Source organism: Brugia malayi (genome assembly GCF_000002995.4).
Source record: "Brugia malayi strain FR3 genome assembly, contig: Bm_v4_ChrX_scaffold_001, whole genome shotgun sequence".
NCBI lineage: Eukaryota > Metazoa > Nematoda > Chromadorea > Rhabditida > Onchocercidae > Brugia > Brugia malayi.
This window is the reverse complement of record NW_025062479.1, coordinates 20,463,105-20,477,992: the sequence shown is the minus strand read 5'-3', so window position 1 is coordinate 20,477,992 and position 14,888 is coordinate 20,463,105. Positions and strand designations below refer to the sequence as shown.

The 14,888-nt window shown below is 26.3% G+C and overlaps 1 protein-coding gene across 1 annotated transcript; it reads right to left on the bottom strand.

The window, feature by feature from the left end:
* Positions 1 to 8,025: 8,025 nt before the first annotated feature.
* Bma-set-14 (MYND finger family protein) lies at positions 8,026 to 13,056 on the bottom strand (the record flags this gene model as incomplete). Its single annotated transcript, XM_043075547.1, has 11 exons — positions 8,026 to 8,133; positions 8,586 to 8,691; positions 8,882 to 9,059; positions 9,216 to 9,378; positions 9,465 to 9,575; positions 9,811 to 9,919; positions 10,222 to 10,289; positions 10,725 to 10,852; positions 11,411 to 11,555; positions 12,111 to 12,204; positions 12,950 to 13,056. 11 exons carry the CDS (start codon positions 13,054 to 13,056, stop codon positions 8,026 to 8,028), a joined length of 1,317 nt encoding a protein of 438 aa, XP_042931481.1.
* Between the last annotated feature and the right edge of the window lie 1,832 nt (positions 13,057 to 14,888).

Sequence of the window (14,888 nt, the reverse complement as noted above, 5' to 3'; positions counted from 1 at the left end):
ACGACAATGATTCTCATATATAATATATGATAATTTTGCATATAACATAGTAATGATATTATGCTGAATGTGAATGAATTATGCAAATCAAAACGCATCATAAATTGAATCAACCAATTTTATATTCCATATTCATATTCGACTACTACTTCTACTCATACTCTCATCCTTATTAAATCTGGATAAGTGTAGAATATTTCGGCATTTATCCGGTAAATACAACGATTGAAGATAGATCATCAGTTCAAATCTTTCACGCTACTGAGTTTTCGAAAAAAGAAAAAAGTTCTGAAAGTTTTAAGACAATGCGATACATCTGAAAACAATCATTCTTGTAATTAATAAATTTTAATAGTCCTGATTAGTAAATTAATCAGTTTTTAGAATGATGAGCTACATCTGGTTTTTTGTAATTAACATATTTTGAAAATTCTCTAATTAGTAAACTGACATACTTACCTGGATCAACATGTGTAAACGGTAAAACGTATACTTCCGTTACGTCTAAAATACTTTTCTTTCTCACTGTGTAGTGTTGTTTTGATTTTTGTCTCAGACCGATAATTTGTTGAAACACGTCGAAAGTCTTAAAAAAAAAAAAGAAAAAAATTCAATTATTAACAAGAAATAACGATGGCCCAGAAATAAGGTAAAATCAAAATTAAGAAAATGATTGACCATAGAAGAATAAAAGAAGTAACAAAGTGAAATTATAAAATTCAAAAATAATCACAACTATCGATAATAGATAAGGGAACAAAAAACAAAGCTTATTGTGATTTATCATCTGTAAATTAAGCAATTTAAAAATGATTTTCAAAATAGTCTGTGTACTAATTTATACTGATGATTAGTTGAACCAAATTGAATTTTACAGTTTCATTAATTAATAAATATTCAACATAGGTTTTATTTATTTTTTTTTCTCTTCTTTTCATAAAAATTCGAAATTGTGAAATTATGAATGAACGAAAACTGAACATTCTTTGGTACCATTTTTATTATCCTGATAGATTTCAATGTTGAATTTTCTAAAAATTTTTCGAAAAAAATAAAATGAACAAGTTGTGTAAAGCAACAAAAAAATTGGATTAGATCTTTGTAAAATGATTTTCTTTTTTTAATCTTGCAATTTCCTTCTTTTTTATTTGAAAAGTGAAGCGATATTTTCTAATAATGCTTGAAAATTTTTAACAAACATTATTTAAAAAAGAAATTGAAAACAATCTAACAATTCAAAAGAAACTTTTAAATCGATCATTGCAATTAAATAATAATTTTCAACAGTTTACGATCAAAAATTCTAATAAATTTATCAATTCGACTAAGAACTTATAGTGATTAGTTTTTGATAATTTTTGAAAACCTGCTAAAATTCAACACTGATAAGCATATTACACGAACGACTGCAAACTTCCAATCCATACATTAAATTCGGTTTTTGTTTTTATTGGATATGTCTGAGTACATTGAAATGTTGCACCGTCGCTTTGTTCTTCATCATCAAATTTCAACAAATTGAAAATAAATGAAATCGTAAGAAGAATTATTCGAAATTCAATCTGAAATTCAAATTTATCCAAGGAAAAAAAAAAAAAAAAAAAACATTGATTAAAATTCATCTTTTTTCCTATTTAGCGTTGTTTAAAATGAAATAATTAGCCCTTTTTGTCAGTATTGAAATATTTTATAGCAGAAGTTTTCTTTTGAAAATTTCCTCTGTTTACTATTCACTTGAAACTTAAAAATAAGTATACAATGAAATGAGTCATGGCAGTTTTTGTTTTTTAGCATTTTTTTTTTGAAAAATTGAAACATTTAAATTAGGTATTAGCAATTCAAAATGATGTATAAATTCAAGTTTTCAAATTAATGGCAAAAATTTATGGGTAATTAATTATTTATTGCAAAATTTTAGCAAAAAATTGGAATTAATGATTCATACCAAAAATATGAAAAATACGCAAAATCCAGTCATAAAAATATAACGTTTGGTATGTGCAGATAGAAACGGAGTAATTTTTATTTTAGCCATCTTTTCTGCAAATATCAATTATCAATCAATTTAATTGAAGTAATTATAAAGCTTTTTTTAAATGGTTACAGTTTCTTATGCTTATCATTTGTCATAGCAGTAATACGATGTTTCCTAATAGTGATAGAGTGTATGTTGATAAAAATAGTAGAATAGCATCGTGATACTGATACAGTGTATAATCTGCTCAGAATTGACATAATAAGTTTTGCTAATAGTGTGGAAGGTAATCATGAAAATGATGACTTTCCGTACGTTTTGTTTAACATAAAGCATACAAATGACAAAGTTATTTGCTAAAAATTCCCCACAATTGAACATTCCTTCCAAATTAAGAAAGTTAAGAATCACAAAATCATTGTTTGTAAATATTGTTTTTTCTTTTTTTTTTCACTCTTTAAACTTATAAATTTATAATTAAAATCTATTTTTATAGATTTTTGAGATTCCTTTCACTACAACCTAATAATTTTTGTCGCAACCTATTTTTTCGAAGATTTAATTGCTAATTGATTAATTTATATTCGATAATTAATATATTTATACCTATTACAATTTGGGGAAAATTTGCGTATTTCGATAAAAATTTATTTTGAAAAAAAAAAAAGTCGGAAATTGTAAATACATATTTTCAAAATTAAATATAATATAATGAAATAGGAAGTTTTCTAATTTAAAATCATTAAAGCAATATTTAAAATAGGCTTCTAAACTAAAATTGTTAAAACAGTTTAATTCACTACATTTTTCATATTCTTTTTCCATTGATTTAATTTCAGCAACACAAAAAATTAATTTTTAACACGTTTTCTCTCTAACTGGTATACTAATTGTTATTAGTTTTTGTAAAAATTTTGCTCTTTCTTTTTTGCTAAAAAAAAAAAAAATTATATTGCATTTTTATAATTTCAGAAAAATCGATAGCTAATGTAAAATCAGCTATTCAATACTTTGTATCTTTTTTGAAGCGCAATAAGATTGCGCCTTTGGCCATCAAATAAATTATATTACGATAGGATTGAATCTGTATTAAATAACTAAAATAAAAAAAAAATTAAGTGAAACCGTCATATCATCATATAATATTTCTTCTTCGTGCTTCAACTATGTTGTGCAAGTAATTTAATCTCATATAGCAGTAATATTTCAAAACCATATTTCTTCAAAAAAAAAAAAATTGTTAAAATTTCTAAATTTCAAAGATTTTTGTTTTTTTCTTCACAGAAATTAAACACATGTTTTTAAATTATTAGTGACTTCAACTTTTTGCTTAAATGGAAAATTTATGAATAAATTAAGATAAGTCATTCGCAAACAAATTTAGTTGATCAAAAATGGATAAACATTTAAACGAGAAAAAAAAAAGTGTTGTTACAGTTTGGAAATTGCTTGTTTCATAAGAATATTTTTTCAAAAAGTAATAAAATTAATCCAAATCTCTGGATATATAAAGTTTTATTCCATTAGTCAATATTGATTGGTTATCATTTAAAAGTGAATTTTCTCTTATCTTTCAAATATCCTTCATCAAATTTTTTTCAATCATTTGTTAGACTGGTAGATTAGTTAAATGATAAAATGATTGACTAAATGACAGGCATATATTACTATGCCGTTTTTTGAATTTAAAGGAAAGATAAGAGAAATATTCGACATTCATATGTTAAGGAAAATGTCTGATATTAATATTTTTGTTGTAAAAGTTTTCTTTTTTTTTTTCTCTAGAAAATAGCTGGAACAATTTTCAGTATTTCTGAGAATACCAGAATTACAGATAATGAAATGGAAGATAGAAATGAGTGCATATTAATAATCAATAAAAGAATAATAAAGTATTCTGCTGTAAATAATGAACTTAGAAAAAATAAAAAAAATAATTAGCTTATAGTTGATTACAAGTAATAAATTATCAAAGTGACATGTAAAAAATTTATTCCCAGCTTAAAAATTATAAATAAGCAATAAAAGGTTGTAGAGAGTTGAAAGTATTGCGCTAATTAACTTATAATGCAATATAATTAGACAACTGAAATCGATAATAACACTTAAACATTTCAATACTAATTGAAATAATTTTTAGAAAAATTTCAAAAAAAAAATAAAAAGCAAAAATTTTGTTTTCACAACTGACCTATATTGAGCTAGTTTAATCAAATCAATCATTTTTGTCTCTCTGAAAAAAAGGAAAAAAGTAGAATGAAGTTTGAACATTTTAATAAATTATTTATTCTCAAAATGAAAAAATCATTAAAATCCTTAGAGAAAATGAAGTGAAAGGCTGATATAGAGGTGATTTAACTGTGTGAAAATTAAACAATTTAAAGTAAAAAAAAATGAAAAAAAAAAAAAAAAAACGTCTATTTGTCACAATCCACATCACAAAAACAATATTAAAAACAATTCAACGAAAGTGTCGCATGATTATCATGTCAATAATGATAGTTTCAAATAAAAAGGATCAAATAAAAAGAATCACGTGGGTTTCAAACATCGAAAATGATATTTTCAGTATATGAAAGAAATATCTGAATTTTTGGCTGATTATATTTTGTTTTCATTTATTTTTTTTTTTTTAGTTCATTTTCAACAGTATCAATATATTTCTCCTATCTCTTCTAAAATGTAAAAAAAAAAAAAAAAAAAAAAAACAAAAGACAGGTAAAAAATAGGTGAAAAATGCATCTCATATGATTGGAGTTTTCATGCCATTCAGTTACGGAAATTATCATACAAAGTTAGAGTATTGTTTTCGAACCGAAAATTTATTAAAAAAAAAATTCTCAAATCATTGTATTAATTTAAACATATAATTTAATCTAGATGCCAATCATAAATTTATTTATCCCATTCAATGTAATTACTTTATTTGAAATATTTTCGTAACTTATTTCATCCATGCTATTAATGCTATTTTATCATTTATTTATTTATTTAAGTACTTTTTCCACTTTTTCAAACGCTCACATTTCCATTCATCGTTTTCAGTCACAATTTGTTTGAATAACCCAAAAATGCATTTTACTTTGACATTTTGTCAACTTTTAAATGCGTCGAACTTACCAAATGTGTACAACATGCTTTAACATCATTAGCTTTATACTTTGTCGTTGTTCATTATTCTCTATCACCATTCTTTGTCAACATTTTCTTTCATTGTTTCTACCACTAAAACCCATCATAATTTTCTATTATCACCCTATTTCTTCTTTTTTTTTTTTTTGGTTTACTTTCCTGATTTGGAAATCCTTCACTTTTACTAAATCAATGAAAATATTTATTTTACTGCAAAAACTTTTCTTCGTTTAATTCAGAAAACAAAGAAAATAATTATTCTTAGAAGAGTTATTCATTACTAGTTTTCTGTCTTGATTTTTGTTATAAGCTGAAATTGTAAAAGAAACGATAAGAAAAAGAAGGAAAAAACATCAATCCAAAAAAATAATAAATAAATAAATAAAATAAAAAATCATCTTTCGCTTTTCTAGTTATTGACAGATTGAAATGATATGACTGATTTTAGGAGAAATGATAAACAAATAACGACCGATAATTTAAGCAAACATACTTTAGTTCAATTCACGACGTAATTTTATCACTGTGCAAAAAGATTATAACTTACGAGTATATAAGATGTCGTATCAAAGAAAATAAAAAAGTGACATTGAAAACTTGCAGTAATTTTTAACTTTCATTTTTAATAATGATAAAAAGAGAAATCATAGTAACAATAATAGCATAAATAACTAATAGCAATAAATAATAATAATAATGAAATGATTAAAAAAGACAAATGATTCAAAACAAACACAAAATTTAAAAGAATTTTTGCGGCAGTAACAAAATTATTGCATCGGAATGAAAAAAATTAAAAATTAAAGATCGAAAAAGAATTTGAATTCCTTAAAAATAAATCAGCTGAATGTACAAAGAAGAAAAATGGTAAATTTTTTTGTATTTGTTCATTTAAAATAGATTTCTATTCTTCGTATTAGCCTTTACTATTAGCATTAGAAAAAGCTTCGACTGAGAAAAAAATTGTTTTGGTGAAACTTTTTATGGGATGAGAAATAAAACAGATTAAGTAAAAATAATGACTTACTAATAATTACTGCAATAATAGTAATGAACAATGATAATAATAATAATAAGTAATAATAGCAACAATAATGTTAATATTAATAATAATAATAAAAATAGTAATAATAATAATAACAATAATGGTAATAATAATAATATTAGTAGTAATAGCAATAATAATAATAATAGATACATATAGAACAAATATTATGTTATATTGGTAAGTGAAGACGAAAATACATATTAAAATTAGCTATGCAAAAGAGATTTTGACAAGGAGTTTTTCTTTGTTTAAATTGTTTAGTTAAGTCTAACTCAGATACTTTTTTTTTATTTGAACCTTTGGTCAAATAAGCACCAGCAAGACGAAATGAAAAATAACTGGTTATTCATTCAATATTCATTCAAAAATCAAACGCGAGATTAATTCAATGATCCTTTTGTCGTTGAATAGCGTTTGTTCATTTATTGTAGTCAATTTTTCTTTTTGTCAGATTTGATTTCAATTTGTTAAAAAATTTGATCTCATATAAATGAGATTTATTAATGCAATGAATGCTTTTGCAAAATTGAAAACAAAAAAGAAAAAAAGAAATGCGGAAATAAATTAAAAAATCGCTTTGTTCATATATAATATACGAAGCAAATTGAAATTAGAAAAAAAAAAAAAATGATTGAAATTTTCATTAATAAAATGGATGCTTTCATGCTTGTTTAAATAACACACTTACCAATTTTCCCTGAAGCAAGACAAAATGTTCTTTCGTAACTTGTTTTTTTATAAAAAATTCTATTGACATCATAATAAACACCAACAATATATTATAACAGGTGCATTGCAGTATATTACATATTATCTCACCATAATAATTATAGAAATATTATAATAAGCATATTTATAAAATATTAAATATTCGTAACTGAAAATGAAATGTATTAGGATAGGATTCACGAACTATATTATATGATACTTAATGATAGATAGCAAAGCAAAAGTCCTATCAATGCAATTCCTTGAATTTTATTATACTATACGAGAAAGTAAATAGTATAAATCAGCATCCTTTTATGATATAAAAATTTTGTAAACACACTTTTCATCTCTCATGTCTCTCCTCTTACTTCCATAATTTGATCTAATACTGTTTCAAGTATCCAAGACTGCAATCTTTCTGTAAATTGTATTTCATCAAATACCACTTACCACCCTCTCACTTCCTCTATTTACAATTTGTTTAGCGCTTTCCCCTTGAAAGTATTATAATTAAACTTACTATTAAATTAATAAAAAGGTTTACTTTTGTGCTATATAACTTTAGATGTCCTTGCATATTAATGCAATCTTCAGGTTTCAATTTTTGGAAAAGAAAGAATACGGAACAAAAACAAAAGCTAAATTCTTTTTTTTTTTTTTTTTTTTTTTTGGTATTTCAACTCATATAATATTAACACTAAATTTAGTGGTTTAACTGTAGTTTGTTTAGAAGGGTTTGCATAATTCTATTTACAATAGTATTCCAAATGATACTATTGTAGTGAGAGATTTGAAAGTAGAAAGAGGGGTTAACTGTTTGCTGTTTGCTATAATCCCCTTCACATGACTGTTTCTAATAGAAATATATAGCAATCATTTGTCATTCTCATCCTTTTCAAGCATTTCACCGTTTGATAGAAAATCCCAGCTTTTAATACCACATCAGAAAACTGGATGAAATTTCGAAAACTCCTGACTTCCTCAGCAACATAAATTGTTACTAGTTCGATAAAAATTAACCATTAAATTCGCAAAAAAAAAAAAAAAAAAACAAAACAAAACAAAACAAAAACATATACAATTCACAAAAAGAAGTTCACCGGTTCAAAACAATCAATTAACAGAATAAAAGAACTTCGCATAATCACCTATCACATCATTACAACGAAGTAACAGACAAATTTTTTCTTAAGTCATCCAGCAATTTGGCAGTAGTAAGTGCAAAATTACTTTCAGAACCATAACTTTCGCGTATCATCTTCAAAGCCTGAAAATTTCGTAAAATTCCATATTACCATGAATTAAATGGTTAATGGAACGCTAAGGACATTTGAGAAGGTCACAAAAAAATGTGATTTTTAAAAAGCTTAAAAAAAGGGATACTGCAGAACTTGTCGGAAATTTCACAAATCTTTCACAAAAAAAAAACTCCTAGGTAAAGGATGGGTGCGGAGATTGTGAACTGGTAATTACTGCTATTCCAACAAGAATATATACTACGATAATAAAACAAAAAATAGATTTAAAAGGAAACAGGAGAAAATACTGGGAAAATAATAATTAGCAATCAGCAAAAAAATGTGCATGACTCTATGAAATGTAACTTTTTTTTTAAAGAAAAATAGATTTTCTAGTTTAAAAAAAAAAAACAAAATATGCAAAAATATGCCGAAAAAACAATTTTAAACACAGTGCTTATTTAAAATGGAAACAGCGAACCTCTCGTAGTATGGGAAAAGCTGCCTCATCTTGTTGCAACATCAACAACTTTGCATATTCAAGCATGCGCGCAGGAAGTGGAGGAAGACCTTTTGGATAAAATGTCCTGAAAGACTGCATCAACAACCAAGTGAAATTTTTAAGGAAAAACATACAAAAATACAATATATTTAATGAATATAAAGTTCTCAAAATTTTTTTAATTGAAAATGAAGTTCTAAATATTCATCTTCATGATTGTCATTAAATCCTACTAAATTTAGAAATTCAATCATTTACTTCCTTCAAAATCTAACCTGTAGCAAATGAGGGTTTTCTCGGCATACTTAGCTGCTTCATCGTATTTATGATGTTTCATTGCTGAGATCATAATCTTTTCCGCAAATTTGCAAAGAAGGACGTTGTATGGTGAGAAAACTTCTTCAGATTTGTGATATAAATCTATTAGCTCATTTAAGTCCTTTTCTGTTGATCCTTAAAACAACGGAACAAATAAAGAGAAAAATATGGTTACGATAAATAAACTTCAATGTCGTATTGATCAAAAATAGGTTTGCACAAACATTACAACAATCTTAATTTCTTCAACAGATATAAATCTAAATGATTCCCATTTTTATAAAACCAAACCATCAATTGTCAGCTGTTGATACAATTTTTGCAAATGATCAAAATTGAAAACTGATATTTCGCCACAAACTTTACACCGCGTTTCTGCCTGTTCATCATCAGGACTATATGGGCAAAAACCATCTGTGCATTCGGAACATCGTAGAGAGTATTTTTGTCGATCCTAAAATTCGCTTAAATCATGAAATTATTAGCGTTTGAGAATTTAGAGATAATCATGTCATACTGCTTAATATGCAAACAGCTTACCAATTCAACGTTTTGACAAATTTCACAATTACATATAAAATTGTGCTGCAGTTGCAGGTACTTACATCGTGTAGATGTAAGCTCTAACAGATCACAGTACGGAATGCGTAGCTGTAATTTATATCTTAATATACAATTGCTAAGTATTAGTTGAGTAAATCAATAACATCTTATAAAATTGAAAAGACAAAACAAAATTCAAACTCCGAAAATATAAACCTCTTTAAGAGACTTCGAAAACAAGATCTTTTCTAGTATGGACGGTTGGATTTGCTCCCATCCATACAAATGGCTATCTCGTACAGTAAAACGAAAAAAAAATTTTTTTTAAAAGATAGTAACAAACGTTATTGTTGTATTCTTTTATATTTTTATTCAACGATCTTAAAATTGCTTTCGTACCACTGAAAATGACGAATGCATCTGGTTTACAACTATGATCCAAAGCTGAAAGTCTGAACAAAAAGAATATCAAAAAGTAGAATGATGGAGTTAAAAAAAATTAAGATAGCGTAACATGGAAATGATAATATTGCTTTTAGAAAGAAATGAAAAAAGCAACAAACTCAAATGACACCGATGTGAAAATGGTTTCTTAACAATTTTTAACAACGTTTTCTTTTTGATTGTAAAATTTTTTATTCGAAGAAAAGTGAGTAAAAATGATAATGATTTTAGGTCTCGAACATGATATAAAACTTTTAATATTGGAAGAAATTTGCCTTCCTCTTGGCTAAACAGAAAAGAAAAAACCAACCCTAGATAAACTCCAATACCAGTCCTAGTTAAACATGAGTCGGTGATTACCATTGTATTGATTATAATCTGTAATTATTTGAAGAAAAAATAAAAATAATGATGACTGCTCAACAATAAATTATATAATTTTAGAATTCTTCAATTCTTTCAACAACTGCTAGCAACAAATAATAATATAACATTGCTTAATATTAAAACAAGAAAAAAAAAAAAGTAAGTTTTACTCTATAACTTACTGAAACAGTTACCACAAGTTAAATCATCCTTTACATCAATGAGATTTAATATGGTTAATAAAAACGATCATTTTCTTCGTATCTGGACGACCAAAAATATCAAAAAATTTAAACAATCATATCATCTCAGACATGTCTTTCAGTGAACTTCTAGATGATAATCGTCGCCGACAGCTAATTACTCAGTTTTGGCATAGATCATGAATAACTGAATCATTTTAATGGGAAAAGAAGATATAAAAATAAAAAAATTAATTGAGCTTACTCTACAAAAAATATTGAATATTTCGGTGCTGGAAGGCATCTCGTCTGATGGAAGATAATCTTTTATGACATATGCAATAGACATAAATCCATTCCTCTTTTCCTCATTTCTTTCGATATCAAGAATATCTTTAAAGTTATTAAATACTTACATTTGATACATCCAAATTAATCGAAGTGACAGTCAAGCTTTGGAAAAAGATTATCTATAAATACTGACAAATTGTGTTTACTTTTAGACACTACATTTTCTATATGAGTTAGCAGCGTCAAGTTTTATGAATCTGAAATAAAATATGTCTTCAATATATCGCTTTCATTTTACTCCCTTAATTCTGTTTGTAGCAAAAAAAATAAACAAAAAAGCAGTGCAAGAGAATGCCAGTGAAACCTCAACAGGAACCTTAAGTTGATTGCTGAAGATTTACACATGTTGAACGAAACATACGCACCTTAAACTTGAAAAAAGCCTAGAATAAAGTTCTAATCCCAATCAAGCTAAACCAGCAATTAAGCACAATTTTAACGGTTTCAAACAACATACAAGTAGAATTTGGTGATAGCCAGCACCATGGACTTTTTTAACGCTTTCGAGGACTACCACACAACCCATCTTAAGCATGTCTTATTCCAGAATATACGAGATTCTGGCAATCAGCTGAGAAAAAAAAAATGAATAAAACTCACGACTTTCTAAGGAAGAAAAAATACGTCCATTAAAAGCAGGATTTTTATCACCACAGTGTCGTAATGTCGTGATTATCCGACCTAATAATCGAGATAATGCTTCCGGAACGCGTGGCGCTACACGTGACAAATATGAGCATTCTACCTGGAAAAAAAAAATAAATTAAGCAGTGAATACTGCACTGTAGTAGATATACTATTTCCAAAAAAGGCAGGCAAGGAAAAGCCTTCAAAGTATACCGATCACACAAAATTTACAGCTTTTATGCAAATCATATTCATACTTTAGGTCCTTAATTTTTAACAGCTAGTATTTTGAGGGTTGTTTCACGTTTATGCATTTGACTAAAACTTTTGTCCGAATTCTTATGCATAGTTTCTAAACCTTGTCATGGTTAAAAGAATATAACTAATACCTTGTTATGGTTTAAAAAAAAAAGGATATAATCCACTAGTAGTTGAATTCTGATTCGTGACCGGAGAAATTTTCATATGAAATTCGTAGGATATTCGATAAATTCTACTCAAAGATTTCAACAATCTATATTAACAGCTAATATTTAACTTTTATTTGACACTTACTAGTTCTATTTAAAACCCCTTTCTCACAAGTAAGCTACTGATATGACATTTTTTTTTTGACAAGTAGCATGCAAAATTGGACTTGGGTAACAGATGAGTTTAGTAAAAATAAGCAAACCTTATGAATACGCCAATCTTTCTTTTGACACTTCATATTACAGTAATGGGTGAACTTACAACGAGCACAACGACTCAACTGTGTCACATTAACTCTAAAACGGAACATTTTAAGCAACACAGTTTGCAAGGATAAAAAGTAAAGAATACAAAAAAAAAAGTTAAATCTGATCAATATCCAAACAAATCAGTGGAAAGCAACAACAGCACGTTTGACTATCTTTCATAATCTTCAACTTCTATTAGCTATTTCAAATATCCTCTGCGAATTCCACAATTTTCAAACTCAAATCTTATGAAATTGCTTAGTACAAGTGGCAAATAAATATACCGAACTTTCAAATTCGGTTTCATGTTAGTCTGCTAATTTGAAATTTTAAAGTTGAAGTTAAAATTTCAATTTGAAACTTTGTTGCATCTACATCTAACCTTTTTCTATATATTTAACTGTTCTACTGAATTAACTCCTCTTTTTTCATCGCTGTATATATATTTAAACTTCAACGTTAGAACACGTAAATGAAAATCTTTATAAGTAGGACTAACGTGCTGTTAGAAAAAGCAATATCGAAGATTAAAAATTCAGCTATCACTACCAGGCTATTCAAAACAGATAAGAAAAACTAGGAAAAGATTCTTTTTTCTGCATATATCCAAGCAAAAGAGCCAAAGCAGACGATAAAACTAGCTATAATCACTAACCTCGAACCATATGTTTACATAATTATAAGATTAAAAGTATCCTAGAGAAAAATATAATCGAAATATGACAAGATATCGTTTCGGAATATGACGATTTCTGTCAGACTTTCAGTACAACTTACGATCAGTTAAAATTACCTTTCCCATACCGGTATCATACAATAGGCGCAAACTCTATCTGCAAAGTTACTGTCAACCACATGCGCAAATGGCGTTTCCTCAACCAATGTAGTAATAGAAGCCATTACTTCTGAAAATGATAAATTAAATGAAAGCTTTTTGCTTCTAAAAATGTACTAAGTTAAAATATGTGTATTTGCTGTATTAATAAATTGCTTAAAATTACTTCAGTTAATTTATCAACAAACTTATTATCTTAAATGCAAAGTTATGTAATAGCAGAATTGATTCCATAATATAGCTGATAAATAATGATAATTCTCAAATATATTAAGCATCCAATTTTACATTATTTGAATGCGCATAGCGGAATTAAAATTGTGGAAATAAAGGAACATATTTAGCAAAACCAATTTCGATTTGAACTATATTCCTTTCTTCTTAATATGATTTTAAATGCATTCGACAGGCAAACTGCAACAGCAATACCAGTAATGGTTGATAATTTTTTAAATCGGATGCATTTCATATTTCAAAAAAAGGGAAGGAAAAAAGGAAAGAAAAGGAAAAAGAAAAATTCAAAAATGTAAATTTGATGCTTTACGAAATATAACACAAACGAAGAGTGTTTCATAGATCAATGACAAAATGAAATTAGTGTATGCAGAGAAGCAGCCATGAGATGGATTTATCTGAAATGAGTTTTGAAAATAAGTTACTTAAAGTTGTTAGCATTGACTGTAAATTTGGTTTTCGGAAATTAATTTGTCGTTTTAAAATCAATCTGAGTGTAATATTTACCACAACATAATTTTATATTTTTGGAAAAATGAAAAAAAAAACCACTTATCTTCTACATGTCTGTAACGTATAAACAAATATGCGGTAATTAACACTACATACATGCACTATATCAAGACATGTTTGCATGCATGCATGCATTAAATGAATTAATAGTATTAGATATTTCGAACGGAAGACAAAGCTAAAAGATTCCGAGATTTTGTTTTATAAGTTTTTCTTCTTAAATTGATTTAATGGCTCTAAATTAATAATCAGATTTTCTCGAAATTTTACGTAAAATAACAAGTAAAACAAATTTGAAAGAAGAAAAAAGAGGTTCTTTTGGCTTTACGTGACAAAAAGACATTACGTAGTGAAGGTGTTATGTGATTAAAAAAAAGGCTTACGCGACAAGAAAAACAAATCAAACATAACTGAAAACGAGTTTGCAAAATACGATTTTTTTTGTTTTTCCCATCTTCGTAACTATATTCATAAAATTTTATATAAATAAAAAGTGTTCCTCTTTGAAAGAGGAAAAGAAAGAGAAAGAGGGAGGGGCTGCTTTAATCAGATAAAGTTTAAATATGCTTTGGTTATTATTCATATTTCTGGTATTAGTTTATTAACTGAAAAGTAAATTTTATGGTTTAATATAAATCAATCTGAAAAAAAAAAAGGAAAATTTTTTTTAAGACGCGTTTCTTTTTTTCAATTAATCTAAAATAAAATTTTAAACTTGTCTTTAAAACTTTTCTTTTAAGTTAATTTTTTTAAAGGAAATAATAATCGATGATTTTCTTAATTAGTCTTTTTCTTTATTTATGAGAAAATGAAAAATCAAATCGAAGAAATAAAAATTCATATATTGCATGAATAGTTGTCGACGAGATTCTTGATCATTCTTAACTCTGTCATATCATTGGTCACTAATATAAATGAGTAAAAAAAAATATTTCATATGTCAAGAATGCTTTTTCTTTCTCATCAAATAAAAATAAAATGTTGTAAATGCTTGAAATCTAATTAGAAATGCTCAAAATTGTAATATTATATACGAATAAATGAATGAAAGAAATCAATTATTGGGTGAAGGAATTAATAATAAATAAAATATAATAAAAATAGGAATGAATGATTAAATGAGTGATTTAATCAAAAAAAAAGTGATTAA